At 45.9% G+C, this 20,455-nt stretch overlaps 1 protein-coding gene across 1 annotated transcript in view; it reads right to left on the reverse strand.

Annotated features, from left to right (window-relative positions):
- Window positions 1–4,672: 4,672 nt before the first annotated feature.
- LOC146758527 (cytosolic carboxypeptidase 4-like) overlaps window positions 4,673–20,455 on the reverse strand; it is a 132,002-nt gene continuing 116,219 nt past the window's right edge. Inside the window, exon 5 of the mRNA XM_085514546.1 lies at window positions 4,673–5,174. Coding sequence (XP_085370672.1) covers window positions 5,171–5,174 — 4 coding nt within the window. The 3' untranslated portion in view covers window positions 4,673–5,170. The remainder of the gene's footprint in view (window positions 5,175–20,455) is intronic.

Genomic DNA, 20,455 nt, shown 5'->3' on the forward strand with positions numbered 1-20,455 from the left:
TCTTAGCAAAGACATACGTACAACTTGAGAATGACAGTTAGCTGCGTTCATGGTGGCATGGCCACTGCTGATGGCCTTGAACTGTCTGAACATAACTGAAGAGGCTCAGGCTGATGCAAATCAGCTATTGAATGATAGTGTTGAAAAACTGGAAAGACAGGTGGCAGTTTTGATGGGGAAAAAACCTAATTCAATCATTCTCCTATGGAAGATCAGGAACATCTTTCTGGAAGACCATGGGGAACCTGTACAAGGGAATCTGTATAAAATGGACTCTGTAAATGAAGGCACTAAAAGGTCAGATTTTGAGGTTCCATTTGGACTAGATCTATTTGAGATCTGACTGATTGTAACCCTAAAATGAAAAAAAAAAAATGCAGGATAGGCTGGTGGGAGTGCCCTGACCAGTGTCCAACCCCCCAAACCCTGCTGCCCATAATACAGCAGCTGAACTGATGGATATAGTACAGTGGTTTAGACAGAAACCAAGAGAGCATGCCAGCATAGCTGCTCTGGTTATGGGACATGGAGGCAGAAAGCGCTGTGGTGAATGGACTGGAAATTTCAAAACTGACATCCATTACTACTAACCCTGCCCTCAGGCAAAGACTGTATGCTCTGTCCAACATAATGAGGATAGCCATTTGATCAGTGAATGATTTATGGCTGTGTGTCATATAACATGGCCAAATAAGAATGACATACCATTAAATATCAGCCTGTGGTCCTCTATGGAGGACTAACAAAATTATATTAGAGAATTAGGCATGAAAGAGGCAATCTATGAAGATGATTTTGAGAGCCCAGTCAATAAATTTTTCATCAGGAACGAGGGATCTCATCCTACAGCCATCACCTTTACATCAGGATGGGTCTATGTTATCCATACTGAACCCCCCAGTGGCCCTCAGGTGCTGTAATACAACAGGCTGCCCAATTGATGGGGAGACAAGAGTGCCTACGGCCAGATGCAGGCTCTGAATGGTGGTGGAAAGGTCAGAGAACCATCTGCTGCCATGACTTAGGCGTCCAGCCCCTAAGGTAATCCAGTCTGGACCCATTAGGGTCTTGAGACAACCAATGTTTAAAGACCAGATTAGAGCAGGAGTTCAGTTTAAAAAGATCGATGGACAGCATAATCAGGAAAAAATATCTGTTAAACAGGCCCAAGCACTGAGTATTTATAGTCCAACCTTTTCAGCCAAACTAGATGTGAATGTAACTCAAGAAGGGTCTGGATGGGGGCTCTGGCAGAGCCAGAGTTCTTTGTGAACCCCTATGAGGTTTTGGTCACAGGTTTGGCATGGAGCAGAATAAAGATACATCACAGTTGAAAAGCATTTATTGGCTACCTATTCTACACTACAGGTGGTAGAACCAGTAACTCAGATTTCAGAGGTTATCATTAAACAACAAGGCCAGTCCAGGGGTGGGTAAAAGATCTAACACACATCTCTATGATGGGGGTGGCCCAATCACAAGCAGTGGTGCGCTCAGTTGTTCTGCTTGCCTGCTCCTCAAGGAGTTAAGAGAAATCTATGCCTGTTGCGTGTTCGAGTGCATGCGCAATGCCATGTGGAGGGCTTATCGCAATAAAGATTGGCGGATTTGCTGCGTAGACCGGTCAGAACTCAGATCTGCGTTGTGCTTCCTCCGGCACCAAACGCCCAACAGTGGCAGTTCCGTGTATTGGCCAGCAGGTGGCAGCAGAGACCACGGAAAGAACCTCTGCGGGACAGACCCTGGGGATCCGTTCTCTTTTGATTATAGGGGAAGAACACAAAGATGGAAGAGGAGGGAAGGGGGAAAAAAAAAAGAAAAAAAGAAAAAAACAAACCACAGCAAACAAATAAAAACTTCTCCAAACGTAGCAAACGTGAATGTCTGTCAATAAATAAATGAGTAATTGAATTGATTTCTGTTTCCACTCTCCCCCGCCCCCCTCAACTTCCGAGATGAAGAAACACCTGGTATCAATTGGACAGATGCACACAGTGAAGCCAGGGATGGTCTGAAACGCAAAGCAGCTGAGCAGCTTTTAGAAGAAAACAGAGTAGTAACAACTTCTGTACCTACATTCACCACTCTGAGATCCTGTCTGGGTCACCCAAGGCTTGTAAATAACCACTGGGTCGGTTCTGATGTCGCGTGATTTGTTGTCAGTTCTCTCATGGTTCTCCGGTCAGTTCTCTGGTGCCAGGATCTGCCACAGGGCATTCTGACCACGGGCATCATGTTTCTACGCTGCCGCCTGCATGTAACAGGCAATGGGACTGCCCAGCATGTGCAAGGCAGCACCTCTTTCACACCACCAGAATGTTTAAGGCTGTTGGGATTGTTGTTAGCGTCCCATTAACACTGAGGCTAGAGATACCCTTAGGATTGACATTACTATTAGCATTACTTTAATGGTGCCCTATCTGGGTCATTTCCAGGGGATGTCAGGAGTAAGGCACAGTGTCAGGAGAAAAAGAACAGACTCTGTTACTTTATAAAAGTGATAATAGAGAGAGTTCATCGGAAAAAATACAACTCTTAAATAATACAAAGCATGCTTCTGATTGGATGCAGGCATCATCTGGGCTCTGATTAATATTACTTTTAAGGTAAAGATTATTGTTACCTTAATGATTGTTTTTTGGATTATGATCAGGTTAAAGGTTCCTTTTGCTACAAACTTCTAGCATCATTTTTGTTGTTACATTTGGAGTTAGAGACGATTTTAGAATCAGGGTAAGGGTTAGGATTAGAGTTACATTGCTGGTTAATGCTGTTATCTTTACAGCTCCTGTGAGGGTTGGGGTCTGGGTCAGGTGTTTAAAAATGAAATGAGAAAACAATAAAAAAAATATATTGAAAGCTTCAGATTTCCTTAATCTTTGTGGGAATCATATAATGTGCAACTCAGATCTACCTCTTCGTGCAGTGACTGCCTCTAAATTTGCTAGAGCCTAATATAATATGGCCTTGTGCTTTCCACTAACTCACCTTCATTTCATTTTCATTACATTTGCTTGGTAGTCAGATTTTGGTGTGTGGATATTTTAAAACAATCTAACTGACATTGGCCAAAAATTAAAAATAAATTAAAAAATGCATGACAGCATCAATTGTATCAATTTTTATAGATAAGAAGAGCAGTTTCCCTTAGTTTTCTGTGCCTCTTTACTTTCTTACCTTCTCCCCTTGTGTGAGAAACTCTCAAAGTCAAAGATTTCTAGTTAGGCAAAGATGGCAGCGATAGCAGCAGTGCTTATTCATTATTGCAATACTGCGCGCACATCCCCTATTGGCAAGGGAGAAATTGCACACCAGTCAGTGAAATCAATTCTGTTCTATGCCCTAAACCCAATGCAGGTGATGCTCTCATGGCTCTCATTGGTTGAGCATCACAGGCTCACAGATTCCTCGAGACTGTGGCTAGGATTCATTTCCATAGAAGGTCAATTACCAACCTCTTGTTTTTAGGTCTGCCTTGTACTTTTCTGCGGACAGAGAAGGGCAATGTTTCCAAAAGTCAGTACATTCATTCTGTCCTGTGCTGGGCTCTACCCACCCTGCGTATTTATCTTGTGCTTGTCTCAATTCGCCCCATGTCAGAATGCCCCCAGTCTGAACTTAACTCTGTTCAGCAACTTTCTTGGTGCAAAAACTACTTATACAGCTGTTTTACAAGAGGGTTATACATTCAGTTAGGGACTACACTATATACTGAAAATACTGGAAACCTCCACTGCAAAAACACGATCTACCTCTCCCATCTGTGCAGCCTTGCAGACCCAGAGCATGCCAGGTTATTTCTGCTTTCATAGCATTTGCATGCTGTAGGGTGAGCAAAAGGTTCTGCTGCCTGATTCTTCTGCAAGAGCTGCCTACCGGCAAATGGTTGCAGGGATGGAGGATGTGACAGAAAGCATTTGTCTCCACAAGAGCAGAGTTACATTCAGTGCAGAGTGTGAGAGTCAGGTTGGTGTGGAAAAGCACTGACACGCTGGGGATGATGCAGTGCTCACATGTCTAACACTCACAGACATTACTGTCAGAAGGATGGTGCTGTGTTGTGCTTCTACCTTTGGCAGCCCCTGGAGAAATGCTGTGGCACACAGAACACCTTTGTATTGCACTGACTGCTGCCATGCAGCATGGATTTAACACACCAAATCCAGAGGAGCATGACTGCATCTAACTGCCCTGAGAAAAACTACTGTAGCTGAAGAGATGAGGAGGCAGCTGCTCATCTGCAGAACAAGCAGTACTGCCAGACACTGGGCCAGGTGAGCACCTCCTGCTGCAGCGTGATGATGACAGGGCTGGAGATGATCTGCAAAGCCAGCTTAAAAGTGGGAGACATGAGTCAACATGGCAGGAGGACAGAGGTGTTAGGGAGCAGCCAAGGCATCAAAGAGTATCAGAAGGCTTTGAAAAGTATCACAAAGCAACAGCCAGGAAGACTGGGATTATCATGAGCAGCAACCTGGATGCTAGAGATTATTTGCTCCCATACAAAATGGTAGAGATCTTGCTGCAGACATCCCAAAGCCAGGCAAAATGGGAACCCAGAGCTCTGCCTGCACGAACCCCACAGCCAGAGTGTTGCAAGCTGAGCTGCCTTGCTGTTTGTTGCATTCATCCCAATCCCTGTGAATGAAGACTCAGAATGCAGTCGAGGCGATGACTGAGCATGAGAGTGACTTTATTCAATAAAAGACAGGAGGGCTTGAGAGGTCAGGGGTGAAGATGGGACTCCTCTTGTCAAGATGAGAGTGGCTCAGAGCTTGTGCTGCTGCCTGGTGCCTGGGACTGGCAGCCTGACTCTAAGTCCCCATCTAAGATGCTCAGCTTCACCTCACTGGTGCTGACCTGCTCCTGCATGGTGGTGCTGCTGCTGGGGCACTCGGGCTGTGCTTGGGATGGGCAGCACTGCAAAGGCGCTGGGTCACAATCCAGGCAGGTGACTGCTGTGTCTGGCAGGCTCAGGTCAGCATCTTCAGCAGAGCCAGGAGATATGAGAGCATGAACGTGGATGAGCCCCTTGTGTCCATCACTGTTACCATGTGGAAGGCTGTCATCCGAATTGCAGCGATTTGTGCTTAAGAAGAACTCTCCATTGATGGAAACACACTGCACATCACTACTTGGTTTGGATCTTTGGGGTTGACAAGGGCTCGAATCACCTAGGAAGGCATAGAAACACAAGGGTTAGTGTCAAACGTTTGCAAGTTGAATCATGAAAGAGGTTGTTGATACTTGGTAATAGAGTGGCGGCAGGAAGAAGCAAATAGGCTTCAAGCAACAGAGCCACTGTCTTGAAAGTGATCCTCGTGCAGGTCCAGCTCGTGTGTTGTTTCACTGTAATCTGCTTCTTTGGGTCTACCTAGTGGGCAGCAGCACTCGAGCTGTTACTGATATCATTGAAAAGAACTGGAGACAATTGTTCTATTCCTAAGAGCTTCAAGGTGCCTAGAAGCACAAATAGAAACCAGCAGTATTTCATCACTTCACCAAAAGGAAGGTCAAACACCTGAGCTGTGAAGAGCAGTTACAGAACCTATGCATAAGATCACACCAGACATACTTTGTTCTAACAACAGTTATGGCACATAGTCCATTTCCTTCAATATTCCCAAAATGAAATGATGTGGAGCATTACAGGGAAAGAAACACTGCACACAGACACTATGACCCTGATTAGACTCAAGCAGCAGACTTAAAACAAGTCAGAGTTTTAGATTCCAGGATATTGCAGGACCTATCATGTGTGAAATTCAGTTACACAACAGTGCCTAGGTGCCTGCGTTTCAAGCAACTTTCAGATCACAGCCATGTAAAATAAAAACAAATTCAGTGCAGAAATAGCAAGCCTGTACCTTAATACTCATGAGATTATCCATGTTTTACAGCACTCTGACTAAGTTCTAAAACTTGCTCATCCCAGTTCACTTCAACAAGTTCCACCAGTTCAAGCAACGCAGTTCTGAGATCCTATGTATGTTATGCAGATAGAATTGAACAGTGCAGAAATAATCTCTGACAGCTTTAAGAGCTCCATTCTGCTTACAAACTCTCAGTCCAAAATTATTCGCAGTTTTAAGGCAATGAACACCTGAAGCAGTTGGATCATCTGCCATTTGCCGCATTCTGCTTCTTGGCATCACGATTAGCACAAAGGGTTTTCTGCTGTCCTGCAGAGATGGACGAAGTCCTTCTTACAAATGGACCAAGTTCCAGTGTACAGCAGAGATTTTACCAGACTAACAAACCACGTCATTCAATTCATTTGCTCAGGTTGTTATGCACTCAGAAAGGAAACAGAACTAACTGTTGAATTCTGAAGGTAATCTGTGGGGTCCTGTAGAGAGTGTTTTTTACAGCTAGTTAGCTGAGAAGGGTCGTAAACACAGTGCGGTTAATCAAGCAGCCATAACACCTGCAAGGACAGTGAGAACATCAGTATGCCTTATGATGGTGAGAAACTAGCCATGGTTCTGGGAACTCAGCAAGGGAGTATCTTTCAGTTGATAACAACAAGCTGTTAAGATACTCGGGGATGGTATGTAATTGGGAACCAATGATGAGCTCCACTTTTGCAATATGTATGAGCTAATTATCCGTATTATAAAGGTACACGCAGCCAAGGAATAAACGAGATTCACTGATCATGTCAATGACAGGTGTGGTCGTCTGCTTTTCTCCCGCCGTTCTGCAACATCGTTGCTGTTTAGTGTCACTGGGTTCGTTAAACTGCTGTTCATTCTCAGATCGTTGGTTTTTTTCATTTTTTCCCTCCTAGACCCACTCGCAATCTTACTTCCCTTCCCCTCTCAGCCGCGCCGCGCTGCGCTGTTAGAGAGGGGAGGTTCTTTGTTCCTTCTCTCCCTGGGTTTGTTCCCACTGTCACCGAGTGAGCTCTAGAGAGAACTCCGTGACACAAACTCATTGCAAAGTCTAAGCTAGAAGAAGCGTCACCTCAGTGTATCCCAGAAAAAGAACAGCGTTGAGATTTTAATTGGTTTTGGTTTTTTGTTTTATTGGGGGTGGGTTGTTTTTTGTTGGTTTTTTAGGGTTTTTTTTTTTTTTTTTGTCTTTTTTTTGGGGGGGAGGGGGGTTGGGGGGGGGAGGGGTGTAGGGGTGCGAGGGGAAGGGAGAGGGAGGGGACAGTTGTTTGGTTGTTTTTAATATACAATAAAGTTATGCAGTTCTGCTGTCAGTCGCCTCAGAGAGTTCCCGAAGGAGCTCAACCACATTCTGCTCAACATCGAGTTGTTCCATTGAGTGGAGCAGTGGTAGTCTTGCAGATGGAGCAATGCAGGAATTCTGACAGGATCTCCAGGTGTATCCAGTTCATCATCTGAAAGCTCCGCAACCAAATTGGAAGGGACCAGTCCTCTTGTGCCATCTGTCAGCTCTCCCTGAAACCAGCCATTCTCACCCACATCTCCAAAGACATTACGTTTTGTCCGGCAGTCAGAGGAAGCTCGTTTTCTGGGTCCTCATTAGGACCCTCAACAGGAATGTAGCTGTGTCGAGCTAAGAATCTTCAAACTGCTGGTGATACCTGTCCTGGAGTATGCAGGATGAAGGACAAAAGCTCTGCTCTCACATTCAGGGCCATCCTCTGACAGAAGGCAGCACTCAGGACTGTTCCCAAGGATCACTTTCATGACTTTGAGTTCAAGCTCCTGGTTTTCCAGATGACCTTGAAGACTTCGGGCCTCTTCAATGGCAGAATGGAACGGACTGGAGCTATTACGGAGATTCTTGTTTGACTGGGTCAGAGTCTGTCTCGTTGCCTTCCCCAGCTCCATCTGCTGCTTCTGCTGCTCTCTTTTCCCTCTTGCGTGCTCTGTGAGAATGAGTTTCAGAAAGCACTACTCACTGACAGGAAATAAGGGGAAACTTGAAAGACTTTGCAACCTAAGTCCTGGCAGTGTACTGCCAGCGGCTGATTTGGCCGTCCAGGATCCTGGCACCACAAATACTTCATTGCCAAATGCAGCAATAAGGTGTTCTGGGGAAAGGCCAACTCACAGGTAGTTTTTGAGCACCCATATCACAGTACCAACAGCCAGCACCAGCGCAGGCAGCAGCATCACTGAGACCGTCATCGGAATGCGGCGCTTCCGCACAGATGTGTGAGCAGCATCCTCTGTGCTTTTGCCTGTGTTCATCCCTGGAAGAAATGAGACAATGTCCCACGTTACCTTCAGCTGCGCTACAGATAATCTCTCAGTGTGCTTCATGGACCCAAGAGGTCATTTTGTCAGTGGGTGCCTCCGTCTCTGGTGCCGAAGCACCGGAGGACAAGAAGGATTGCTTCCACCTCTCGTTGGGTATGGAGAGGCTGCACAGGCACTACCCGTGTCCTCCTCTGGGCCGAGAGCTGGGGCTGTACTCTGGGGTCTGGGCTTGGTCCGTGGGGAGAGCTACAGAGCAGAATCCCTCACACTTTTCCCGGCATGTGTGTCCTGAGCTCCCCCTGTGGGACGCCCCCCAGGCTGAAGGTCAGGCTTCAGCCAGCACAGGGCACATCCAGAGCCATCCCAGGGGAGAAACACTCCTGCAGGCTCCTACCACACAAGACCCTGCTCATCACCCTCAGGTGGCTTCGTTCCAAAAGGGCAAACTCTGCGATCTGGGAGCGGTGGGAACTGAGCAGGGTCACAGAGGTCTGCAAGTACCTTCCCTGGCACATTGCTGGAACAACTCTCCACACCCCACGAAGGCCAGCCATTTTCAGAGAGCCACCCCTGGCTTCTTTTACATGTGCTCTATGCTCACATGCTCAGGTCTGGCTGCTGACCTGGTGTGCAAGAGCTGGCAGCAAGAGCCTGCAGGCACGCAGTGACTCTGGTTCGTGACACCGTATGATCATAGGACAGAAATTACCTGGCATGCCGGTTGGTGCTGCCTGCATTCCTCTGTCTGGGACGGGCAGTGTGGGATATCCGCCTTCCTGCAGCACATCCGGGACCGGCAGTGTAGGATATCCGCCTTCCTGGAGTGCATCCCTCTCACTTTGTTGGTCCGTTCCTTTAGAAAGAAAGCAGGGCAGTAGGATTGGGATGTCACGTGCCCTCATCGAAAACTGAGCTTCTCCAATCCCGAGCTCGGGTAAAGTCCAGGCCCCCCCCCAAGTACACTGTGAGCCCCTCTGTTACCCAAGGGCATTTGGGCCCTCCCAGCTATTGGACAATGCTGACTCCCTCACACCTCTTGAGAAATCAGCTCCTGTGCAAGGCCCTCACATACTGTGCTGTCACCAGCCCATCACAGCCAGGTAGCTGCAGGCTGAAATCCAAGATCTAACACACAGTCCAAGCCTTCAGAATTAGCATCTCCACCTCATTTCCAGCATTAGCAAAGGCAGCCAACCCTGCTTAGGACGCTCCTCCTGCCTTGAACTTGCTCAGCTGCACGGAGGGCTTTGGATGAACAGAAGCACAGCGCTTGCCACTTTGCCACTTGCTGCCATCTGGGTGCCAATGACTGCACAAAGCAGCTCTGACAAGTAATGGTTGTGCTGGGGGAGCAGCTGCCTCTGGGTCTTGGCTGGATGCAGACCATCTGGCAGCAGACCAGCTCTGGTGCTTGACAGCACCTGCAAGGTGATACATGGAACACGGCTGCAGCACGGCTCTGACCCATCCCTTCCTGCTGTGCAGGCTACAGCCTGCCCACACCTCTATATCACACCTCAGCTTCCCAGGTCCCACAGTGAACAGACTGAAGTATACCCACCACGCTCTGCCTTCTCCATTTCCTTCAGCAGTCGCTTCAGGAGACGGGATGAGCCCTGAGAGTATTTTCCTCGATTGGATTCATCCTCTTCTCTTTCCGGACCTTAACAGAATGTATGAAGTTAAATATCATGTGCATGAAGATCTGAAGATCAGCGGCGAGTCAGCCAAGTCAGTGAAGACAGAGTACTCACTGCTGGGATTCCAGCTGGGCTCCAGCACAGGAGGAAACCAATGACCGGGCAAGGCCCACACTGGGGGCACTTCTGCAACCAAAGACCCATGAAAAGTTTTAGTCACACACTACAGCATCAACTGAGTAGCAGAGCATACAGGGGACAGGGCCTGCAGACACAAGTGTGATCAGACACAGGTGAGGAGAGCTTCCGGCACATGTGGGGGCCTCCTTTTCCCTGAGTGACCTGTAGGGTCTGGCGGTGGTTGGGGAATGCCACAGCCCAAATACAAAGGTCTGGGCTCCCTCAGCTGCAGAGGGGCAGCGGTAACCTTCCCACTGAAATGTTGCAGCTCTCCGAGAGAAAAAATACTCATGGCTCATCTGTGCAAACCCTTCCAGGCACAAACAGGCTTGGAAGACCTGGAGAGGATCTCCAGTAAAATTGCACCCAGGTAAACCATGAGAGCATGAACGTTTCAGCCTCCAAGGAAACAGACACTCACAACTTACCCCTGGGTTGTCCCCCAGGCACAGGCATGAAGTCCGGATCCAAAGGAGCATCCGGAAAGGGAGCACGAAGCTCATCATCTAGAATCAAGAACAGATGAGAGAAGTTCCCACTTATATGCACTATATGGTGTGATCTCCTTCTCCCTCAGTAACTGGATGTGGAGAATAACTCAGGTCATGATTTCCAAAGTTGCAGGGTGGATGGGATGACCCGTAGGCTGGCACCTGGCAGCGTATCTCCGGGCCACGTGCCACATCTCTCACAGATTACGTGGAAGAAGATGCCCATCACCCCCTACCCAGCAACACCCCCATGGAAGGCAGGCCCCAGGCAAGTGTACTACAGGGCCGTGGGGACACAGCCTGACTTCTTGCTCCCAGCGCTGCTCAGTTTGGGTCCCATCTCTACCCACTCACCTGCTCCCCGTGCTCGCCACGGAGCAGCACAGCTCTCCTGAAAACTCATGGCCACCAATAGGAGGAAGAGGACAAGGCGGGCAGGGTCCATGGCCGCCCCCACACTTGCACCACGCTTCCAACACCACCGCTGCAGCCACAGTGAGTGTCGCACTGAGCCAAGCCTGCGGCCAGGCCTTGTGAGCTCATGACGGAGCTCAGCACAGTCATAGGATGGGGCATTGTGACCTCACATCTCTGTGATTCCGGGTGGCGGCTCCCCGCAGGCTGCTGCTCTTGTGATGCACTGCACCAGGGCTGTGTGGGGCTGGTGCTTACATCATAGAAATGCAGAATCATAGAATGGCTTGGCTTGCAAGGGACAGTGAAGAACTCAGAACCCCAGCCCCACTGCCTCGGGCAGAGATGCCACCCACAGAGTCTTGCTGCCCAGAGCTCCATCCAGCCTGGCCTTGAACACCTCCAGGGATGGAGCATCCACAACTTTGCTTGGCAAACTTTTGCAGAGCTTCAACAACCCCAAGAAGGCATTATTTCCAGCCTGGTGCACCACCTCAGGCCACAGAGGTAGTGACGCAATATGCACAGGTTATCCACGCGTGTGAAACGTGCTGCAATTAAGCAAGCCAAGCGGATAAATCCTCTCCAGTGTGGAGGATGATGGCTGAAATACAAACACGGAGAAGCTGACCTTCCCACAGACCCGCCAAGTCAAGTGTCACGTGCTTACATTTTTGTTGATAGATCTGCAGTTTCATCTTTTTTTGATGGCTAAGGAAATCCCCTTTCCTGCACCAAGTGTATTTCCCACGTGTAACGTGCTTCCAAGTCTGATTTTAGTAGCAGATATTGAAGGCTTGCTAGTTGGCACCTCCCATCCCCAAAGTCCCAGTGAACTCGCCCACTGCTGGCAACTGGATGCTTGGTGGCGAGAGAACCATCACCTATAGGATCCCACCTGGGTTTCCAGAAACTGTTGCACCTTTGGATACATGGCGATAAATACTGTGTCCATACAACACCCTCATTGAATCAGAGCCTGCCACCTTCCCTACAACCAGGCAAAGGGCGCAAAGGAAGCTGAACTGCTGAACCAGGCACCAATGGGGCTTACGTGTTTGCATCAAAAGACAAAATACCAAGCAGAGAGCATGGGAATCAGATGTTGTTTCTGGAGCAGAATTAAGATTAAAAAAATTGATTTCACAGTCTGACATCAACCCTCCTCCACCCCTCCCATTCCCCCCCCCAGTGCACCCCTCCCTTCCTTCCCTCTTTGTTTAACAAAGACTTTGAATAAAATCATCATATCAATACTACGATTGCTGGCCTGGGATTATTATCACCTCTTTCGGGTTCCTGGACAGGAGAGGTGCACCCCACTGATTTCAGCGGTCCTGCCTGGGTGGTGAGGTGACTTCACAGAATCACAGAATCACAGAATCACAGAATCACAGAATTGTAGGGGTTGGAAGGGACCTCTAGAGATCATCGAGTCCAACCCCCCTGCCAAAGCAGGCTCCCTACACCACGTTGCACAGCTCGGCATCCAGGCGGGTCTTAAATATCTCCAGAGAAGGAGACTCCACCACCTCCCTGGGCAGCCTGTTCCAGTGCTCCGTCACCCTCACTGTAAAGAAGTTCTTGTACACATTCGTGTGGAACTTCCTATGCTGTACTTTCATCCCATTACCCCTAGTCCTATCCCCACGCACTACTGAAAAGAGACCAGCCTCACCACTATGGCTCCCACACCTCAAATATTTATAGACCTGGATCAAGTCCCCTCTCAGCCTTCTTTTTTCAAGGCTAAACAGACCCAGTTCCCTAAGTCTCTCCTCATAGGGGAGATGCTCCAGGCCCTTCACCATCTTAGTGGCCCTCCGCCGGACTCTTTCCAAGAGATCCCTGTCTTTTTTGTACTGGGGAGCCCAGAACTGGACACAATATTCCAGATGAGGCCTCACCAGGGCAGAGTAGAGGGGGAGGATCACCTCCTTTGACCTGCTGGACACGCTCTTTTTAATGCACCCCAGGATGCCATTGGCTTTTTTGGCTACAAGGGCACACTGCTGGCTCATGGTCAATCTGTCGTCCACCAGGACGCTCAGGTCCCTCTCTGCAGAGCTCCTCTCCAGCAGCCTGTACTGGTGCATGCAATTATTTCTAGCCAGGTGCAAGACTCTACACTTGCTTTTGTTAAACCTCATCCGGTTTCTTACTGCCCAGCTCTCCAGCCTGTCCAGGTCTCGCTGAATGGCAGCACAGCCTTCAGGTGCATCAGCCAATCCTCCCAACTTCGTGTCATCAGCAAACTTGCTGAGGGTGGTCACTATCCCCTCATCAAGGTCGTTAATGAAGATGTTGAACAAGACCGGACCCAGCACAGACCCCTGGGGGACGCCGCTAGTTACAGGCCTCCAGCCAGACACCGCACCGCCAACGACAACCCTCTGCACTCTGCCAGTCAGCCAATTCTCGACCCACTTCACCGTCCACTCATCTATCCCATACTTCCTCAGCTTTGTTATAAGGATGTCATGGGGGACAGTATCAAAAGCCTTACTGAAATCAAGGTAGACTACATCTACCGCCCCGCCCCCTGTCCACCCAGCTAGTGACATCTTCATAAAAGGCCACCAGGTTGGTCGAGCATGACCTCCCCTTGGTGAACCCATGCTGAGGACTGCTGATAACCTCCTTATCACCCAGTTGTCTGGAGATGGCATCCAGAACAAGCTGTTCCATCACCTTCCCTGGGACAGAGGTGAGGCTGACTGGCCTATAATTACCCCGGTCTTCCTTCTTGCCCTTTTTGAAGACTGGACTGACACTGGCCGTCCTCCAGTCTTCAGGCACCTCCCCAGTTCTCCAAGACCTCTGATAGATTACAGAGAGCGGCTCAGCAACGACCTCCGCCAGCTCTCTCAGCACCCGCGGATGCACCCCATCAGGTCCCATGGATTTATGGACCTTAATGTTTCCTAGGCACTCACAGACCACCTCTTCCCCGACTAAAGGGAAATCTCCCATTCCCCGGACTCTCTCATCAACCTCCAGGGTCTGGGATTGCTGAGGGAGAGTCCTTTCACTAAAGACAGAAGCAGATGACCCTGCGGGGTAAAAGCCCACAAAAGGCAAACCACAATTAGTACCGAGACCCTGTTGCTTTTGTTGTAGAAAATACAGCGGTTTAAATGTGATAATGATCCAGATTAGAGAAACAATAGGGTTGTGTTACCTCCGCTTTAACATGTTAACTTTACAAAATTTGTTTTTGAACATTTGCTCCCCCTCCTCGTGTGTGTAGGAACATAAGGGAAAGAGATACCTAAGAAAATCTCTTAGGATGTACATTGGCATATCAGAGGGATATTGCTGGGGAACCGGGAGGGACTCTAAGCAAGAACACCCTCATCTAATAATGTAATCATTGGTGGTTAGTATATAAGTTGGAGGACGGGTTAAAATGATCCCAAAACCAGGAAAAAGGATAGAGAAATATTTTTTTTTATAAGTTTAAATAAGTTAAGTTTTTTAAGTTTAAATATTGTGTTAGATATGGCCTAGAGATCCACTACAGGGAAAATCAATATTTGGCCAAAATATGGATCTGATGAAGGTTGGGTTTGTCAGATCTCGAATTTATATGTAAAGAACAAAACCCCTTTTCAAAGGAGGAATCAGAATATGCTGCCTGTTGGATACAAGAAATCAGCCTGTTATTAGTAAAAAGAAAAAGGCCCGGACCAGGAAGGAGAGGAATTAGAAAAAGGAACTAATCAATGGGACCCTCCTGAGAATCTCCCCCCCATATAACCCCAATGTAGCACAAAGGGAGACAGGCACTGCCCCAGTAAGAGGAAATGGTAAAGCACACAGGGACATTTCACAGAAAAGAGGGGCATGCTGGGCTCAGGAGAGAATTAAAACAATGTAAAAGGGACATAAAAATTTCTCCTTTCCCAGACACTAGCTGTACCAGCACCTCAGTGTACCCCTTATGGGAGGTCCCATTGGGACAAGGACAAATATGCTATGTAAACTCCCCACTCACTAGTGGAGAAATTAGAAATTTTAAGAAGGAAATGAAATCTTTAATTGAAGATTCTATAAGAGTAGCAGAACAATTAGATCAATTTCTGGGGCTTTCAAAACTTTGGTCCCATCAGGACCCCCTGGTAAATATAAAAGTGGGACCTGAGGGGGAAGAAGTTGTGGTTTTAGTTGATACTGGGACAGCTCGTTCATCACTGGCCCGTAAGGTGTCAGGACTCAAATTAACAAATGAGGCCTTAAAGATAACAGGGGTAGAGAGAACTGGGATGACAGTACCACTTTTTGAGAATACTGTATTAAAACTAGGGGATAAAGATGAAATTGGGAATCAAGAAAAACATGAAATAAGGCCATAAAGATAAGGGTGGAACAGCCCAAGGAACTGAATGATATGGATTGCTAAGGGAAAGTTATATGGTATTAAGGGTGTTTGTGGAAACTGAAAAATTGTACTGTTTGATCTGTGGGTTTTGAAGGGAATGGGACAAACTGCTTTGATGGTATAAGAAAGTGTAATTGCTATTGGTATACAGAAAGTATAATTGAGGGTGTGTCAAAGTGTAACTGAAGGTACAAATAGTGAAATTGTGTACAAAGGAAAAAGGGTTAAAGAGAAAGTGAGTTTATGTGTGCTGGTATGAGAGCAACCCCCTGTATTGTTTCCCCCCCCCCCCCTTGCAAGAACTCTTGGAGTGAGAGAGAGCCGGGTACAGAGACTGTTGCTTTAAGCAGCAAAGGGGGGAGGTGGGGAGGAGGGGGCAATGGAAGTGAGAATAGCCTTCATGTGCAGAGATGTAGGAAACCTGAAATCCCAGTGTTAGCACTGGACACCTGGAGAGAAGGAGGTGAAACTGAAATAGGATGTTAGTAGTTTTTGTAATGATGAGAGTTTGGAAAGTGAGAAAGTTTGGGACAGACACAGGCTGGAGGAGGAAGGACTGGCAAGGTATAACAGGGATGTCAGGACTGAAAAGAGGTGAACGATATGAAAACAAAACAAAACTGATTGACAAACAGATAGTAAGGGAATTGGTGATAATAACAGCTGTTACTGTTGTGGTGCCAGAATAGGGCCGTAGGACCCAGAGATCCCCTCAGGGAGAGGTGGGGGGAGTGGGGGCTTGAAGTGCCCAGGGAGGGCTCCGCCCCACTGAAAGGAAAGCAGTGTGCAAACTGCAACGGGAAATTGCATCTAGGGAAGCAGGATAAAGAGATTTATTTTCTGGTGGATATGGGTGCTTCTTACTACTCATAGATGGTTTTGTAACAGTAATAGAAGCTACTGCCCAACAAGAAAAGGTTTACGGTTTTTTTTGGATTAATTAAATATAAACTAAGTAGGAATACAGAAATTCTTGTACCTGCCAGGTTGCTCTGGCAAGAAATTTAATAAAACTGGAGCTAAGGGTCCAACAATATTGACTGTTTAAAAACTGTAAGTCTGGCATTAGCACAAATGGGGAAAAACAATGTTGTACCCCAGGAGTCACAGCAATATCAAACATGATGCACTTAGGGGTGTGGGCATCAGGGCCAAACATGAAGCCCTGAATAGAAGTTAAAAGCAAGAGATTGCCCAGTCAGGGTAAAGTGGTACCCTATAAGGATACAGAACTGTAGAAGGATAGAAGACTTTCTGGAGTTTGGACTCCAATTTTGCAAAAATTTTTGATAGCAAGTGCTGTAGTTTGGTACAACACTTGAAGGCAAGTAATAGAATTGTTGAATGCATACACTCAGTGGTGGCAAATCCATGCACTTTATTAACCCAGTTAAGGAATGAATAGGTGGAGTTTACCTTCTGGATTTGAAGGATGTTTCTTCTGCCTGCTTTCTGTATCATGGCTTTACAAGTCGGTGTGCAGGTTTGGAGGAGCTCTCCCCCTTGCACCCGGCGCTGCGCAACGCTGGAATAAACATACCTGCTTTACAACCCATCTCTGGATTATAGAGTTTGATTCCGCAAGTCAGCTAAACATTTGTGGTTGGTTTTTCTTTTCCCTAAACAAAGCAACCTGTTTTCTGCACTTGCTGTGCCTTACGAAAATGCACAGAAATTAGGCAAGCCTGAGACTCACCAAACACCACATGTGACATTTTGTAAAAGGTCAGTTTTGCAGCAGAGAACCACATATAATTATACCAAATGTGCAACTACTTTTCCCATGCAGCAGCAGGCAGCAATGAGGCTGTTCTCATAATAAAAATACCATTTGAAAAGTAGTGTAATTAAGTGTATATCATGATGTACCCAGTAGCAACGAGAGCTCTATTAACAGCTTCTGGAACAAGTAGATCACTCCCATCCCCTGCAATGACTTTGCCTCCAATATCGCATGGCTGATAAATTGCAGTCTTCTGGATATGAAATATTTGCAAGTAATTTGCAAACTGCAGCTAATCAGAACCGTCTTCCATATTGTCACCAACCACTTCAGGCAGCATTGTTCCATTTTGACATCTGGCTATGAGGCATTCATGCACGGCATTCACATACATAGGTCAATAAATAGGAGGGAGGGTGATTTCAAGTACTTATGCTTCCATCAGTTTCTTCTGTGTACCTGTGCAGTAGCTGCCCATCTCACCTGGTAGGTACGAATGCTGTTTTCTACTCCAGGTCAATAAAAGCCTCCATGTTGACATCCACATGCAGATTTGTCCAGATAACACTATGGAGAAAAGCTTCTAAAAGTCAGTTCAAGTTTTTAATGAGATTGCTGAGCATAAAACCACATGATTCCCATGATTTTTCACAGATTGTTTTCTGCAAACCTGGATCTCACAAGCCTACAAGCAAGGAGAAAGCTTATCGGCACAGCAACAAATAGTACGATTGTGGGTTTTTTTAAATACAATCACTATATTGTTCTATCACCAGCTGCTTTTAAGGCAATTCACTCCCATCAAACTCTCAAATATTCACCCAAGTCGGCTTTCATCCTCATCCATGTTTTTACCTCCTGAGCAATTGAATCTATAGGAACTATTGGACTTGGAGACAACACAAGGACATACTGCCAGCTGAGAACCTTTCAGCTAATTCATCCAACAGCATCTAAAGGTTCGAAGCTCACTGAGGGGGAGAACAGTATTTGGGATATTAGAATTCCCCCCAAATGTATTGGGTTTATTTTTCTAAGTTTATTAAGTTAAAGCTGAATTTGCACAAGTTACGGAAAACACCTTTCTTCCACACTGAGGAATTGGCACCATCTTCTCTCCAAAGAAAATTATTTAAAAAGGCCCAAAAATTAAGTATACATAAATATTAATGTGTATTCATGCTCTTCTCTCTGCCAGAGTTCTGCTAAGTACACCAGTCACGTGAAAAAAGCAAGCCAGGCCATCCTGAACAAGTACAGTTATTACTGCACAATGGGTAAATAGCAATCAGTCCTAGAGATACTGTTCCTATACAGGGGAGACAAGACAAAAATAAATAAACCCTTAACCACAATAAAATCCAAACCCAGTTTAAGAAAGTTTGTATTTATTTCAGCCTCAATGGAGTCAGTTTGAAACTGTCAGAGAGACACTGTACACCTATATACAAATTTAAGAACACAACGGAGTAACTGTTACTGTTTATTAACAACCAGTTTTAATAATACGATAAAAGTATGTCCTGAGAAAGGGGAACAAACACGCTTCTTCAAGGTTTTTTAGCTGTTCTGGATCTCAGCCGTCGCTTGATGATCAGATGATCACTTTCCTTCTTTTGTTCCTCAGATTCCTGAAGAAAACATTTCAAAAGTTACTCATCTTTTCACACAAGACCGACAAGCTCTTCTTGACCCACGCAAATATATTTCTTCCCCTAAATGGATTTCAGAATGGCATTTGCTTATTATATTTTATTCAGAAAACTATGGGATACCGAGATCATTTTAATGCAGCTTAATCACAAGGAACAAATATGGAGAATGTACAAAATCCTGTTTATCTTAAAAAAGCACACACATCTGAGGAAAGCCTGAAGGCAGCTTTCATTTTGAAATACTTGTTTTCAAAAGAGTATTATAATACTTGTTTTGTGAAACATGAAGCGTTCAGAAAACATTTTTAGCCTCAATCCCTGTAGCTATGACTTGCCCAGAATTTCAGTTCTCGGTTCAGTTCCATGTTCTCAGAACTACAGTGAGAGAAGAAATTGTCTCATCTTCTTCATCCTCTAACAAAAAAAATATAACATTTTGGTTTCTGCCCCTATCATTCATCAAATCATCAAAAAATTCAGAGGGATATTACAGCATGGGCAAATGATCACTATGCTGAACAGAAAAAGGACTCTAATATAATTAAAAGATGCAGTTCCAACAGAGCAAGAATGTTCTTAGCACAATAGCTGCCGACAGAGTCATGAAACTGGCACATCAGATCCTTTGCAAGTTGGCTTAGACAGGAGATCATAGTTTAAGCATACCTAAAAAGCTGTCTAAGTTGTGCTCTAGAAAAGCGTGTAGTAGAATAATCCCACTCCAACACATTGAAATTATCTATGATTCCAAATTAGAAGACATCTCCGTGATTGCTACATCACCTACTTAGTAAACTGTAAGCCAGCCAAACACAGAGATCTTTGAGGTCAAACTAAAACAGAACAGCAGGAAGACCAACAAGAATGACTTGGTAGAATAAAGAAATACCTCAGTACTTTCAACCTCCCCCTGCAAATAGATGAAACCTCCAGTCTGTTTGGACTCCTTAGTAGTTTATTTTAAGCCAAGACTACAGTATAATCGCTTACCGAATAAGCAGGTATATCTAGAGGGCCAGAAACGACAGTGGAATACAGCTTCCTTTTGGATCGTTTTGGCTTGGTCTCTCCTTCTTCGAGACTTTCAGGTTCGTTTGATTTAGGAGAACTTACTGCTGACATCAGCTTCTTGGCTAGAATAAATTTGTTTTGATACATAAACCAATCAACTTACTGGTTTTGTGAGTCTTTAAATCAATGAATGCAAAAAAAGCTTCGTAACAAACTTGGTTAATAAACGACACATAAAATTTAAGTGAAAATACTCAGAAATTGTATTTGTTCATCAAGGCTCTTTATTGCTTCTATAGCTGAAACAGTTTATAGGTTCAGGTACGGCAGCTTAAAGCACGCATTAAAATGGAGTATGAAAGACAATCATGGCTCAGAAGTCGCTGGAAGTCAGAAACTTCAGCAGGAGTTAAACAACAGGCCTAACTTTCGTGCTGACAGAAGCACAAGACAGAACCAACTTTCTCTGTATACTTGTAGGTTTTCACAAATGTAATAATGAATCTCTGAAGAGACGAATAAATGCATTTACTTCATAAATCAAAGGACAACTTAACATGGCAGACAAGTTCTCTAAGAACACATACATTAATAGCCTACAGCAGAAACAAGCCATTCTACAATGTCTAGAAAACATGGAATAAAACTTATTCTACACCAACCTTTAGAGTGTATAATGGAGAGCTTTGAATAAAATCTCCAACTTTTTGCAGTGTTTCATCCTTCTTTTTAGTCAGTCTTGAAGCATGTACTCGCTTTCTCAGGAAGTAGTCTTTTCCGGAT

Source organism: Coturnix japonica, chromosome 13, assembly GCF_054131305.1.
Source record: "Coturnix japonica strain WE chromosome 13, WE-NBRP24, whole genome shotgun sequence".
NCBI classification, from domain to species: domain Eukaryota; kingdom Metazoa; phylum Chordata; class Aves; order Galliformes; family Phasianidae; genus Coturnix; species Coturnix japonica.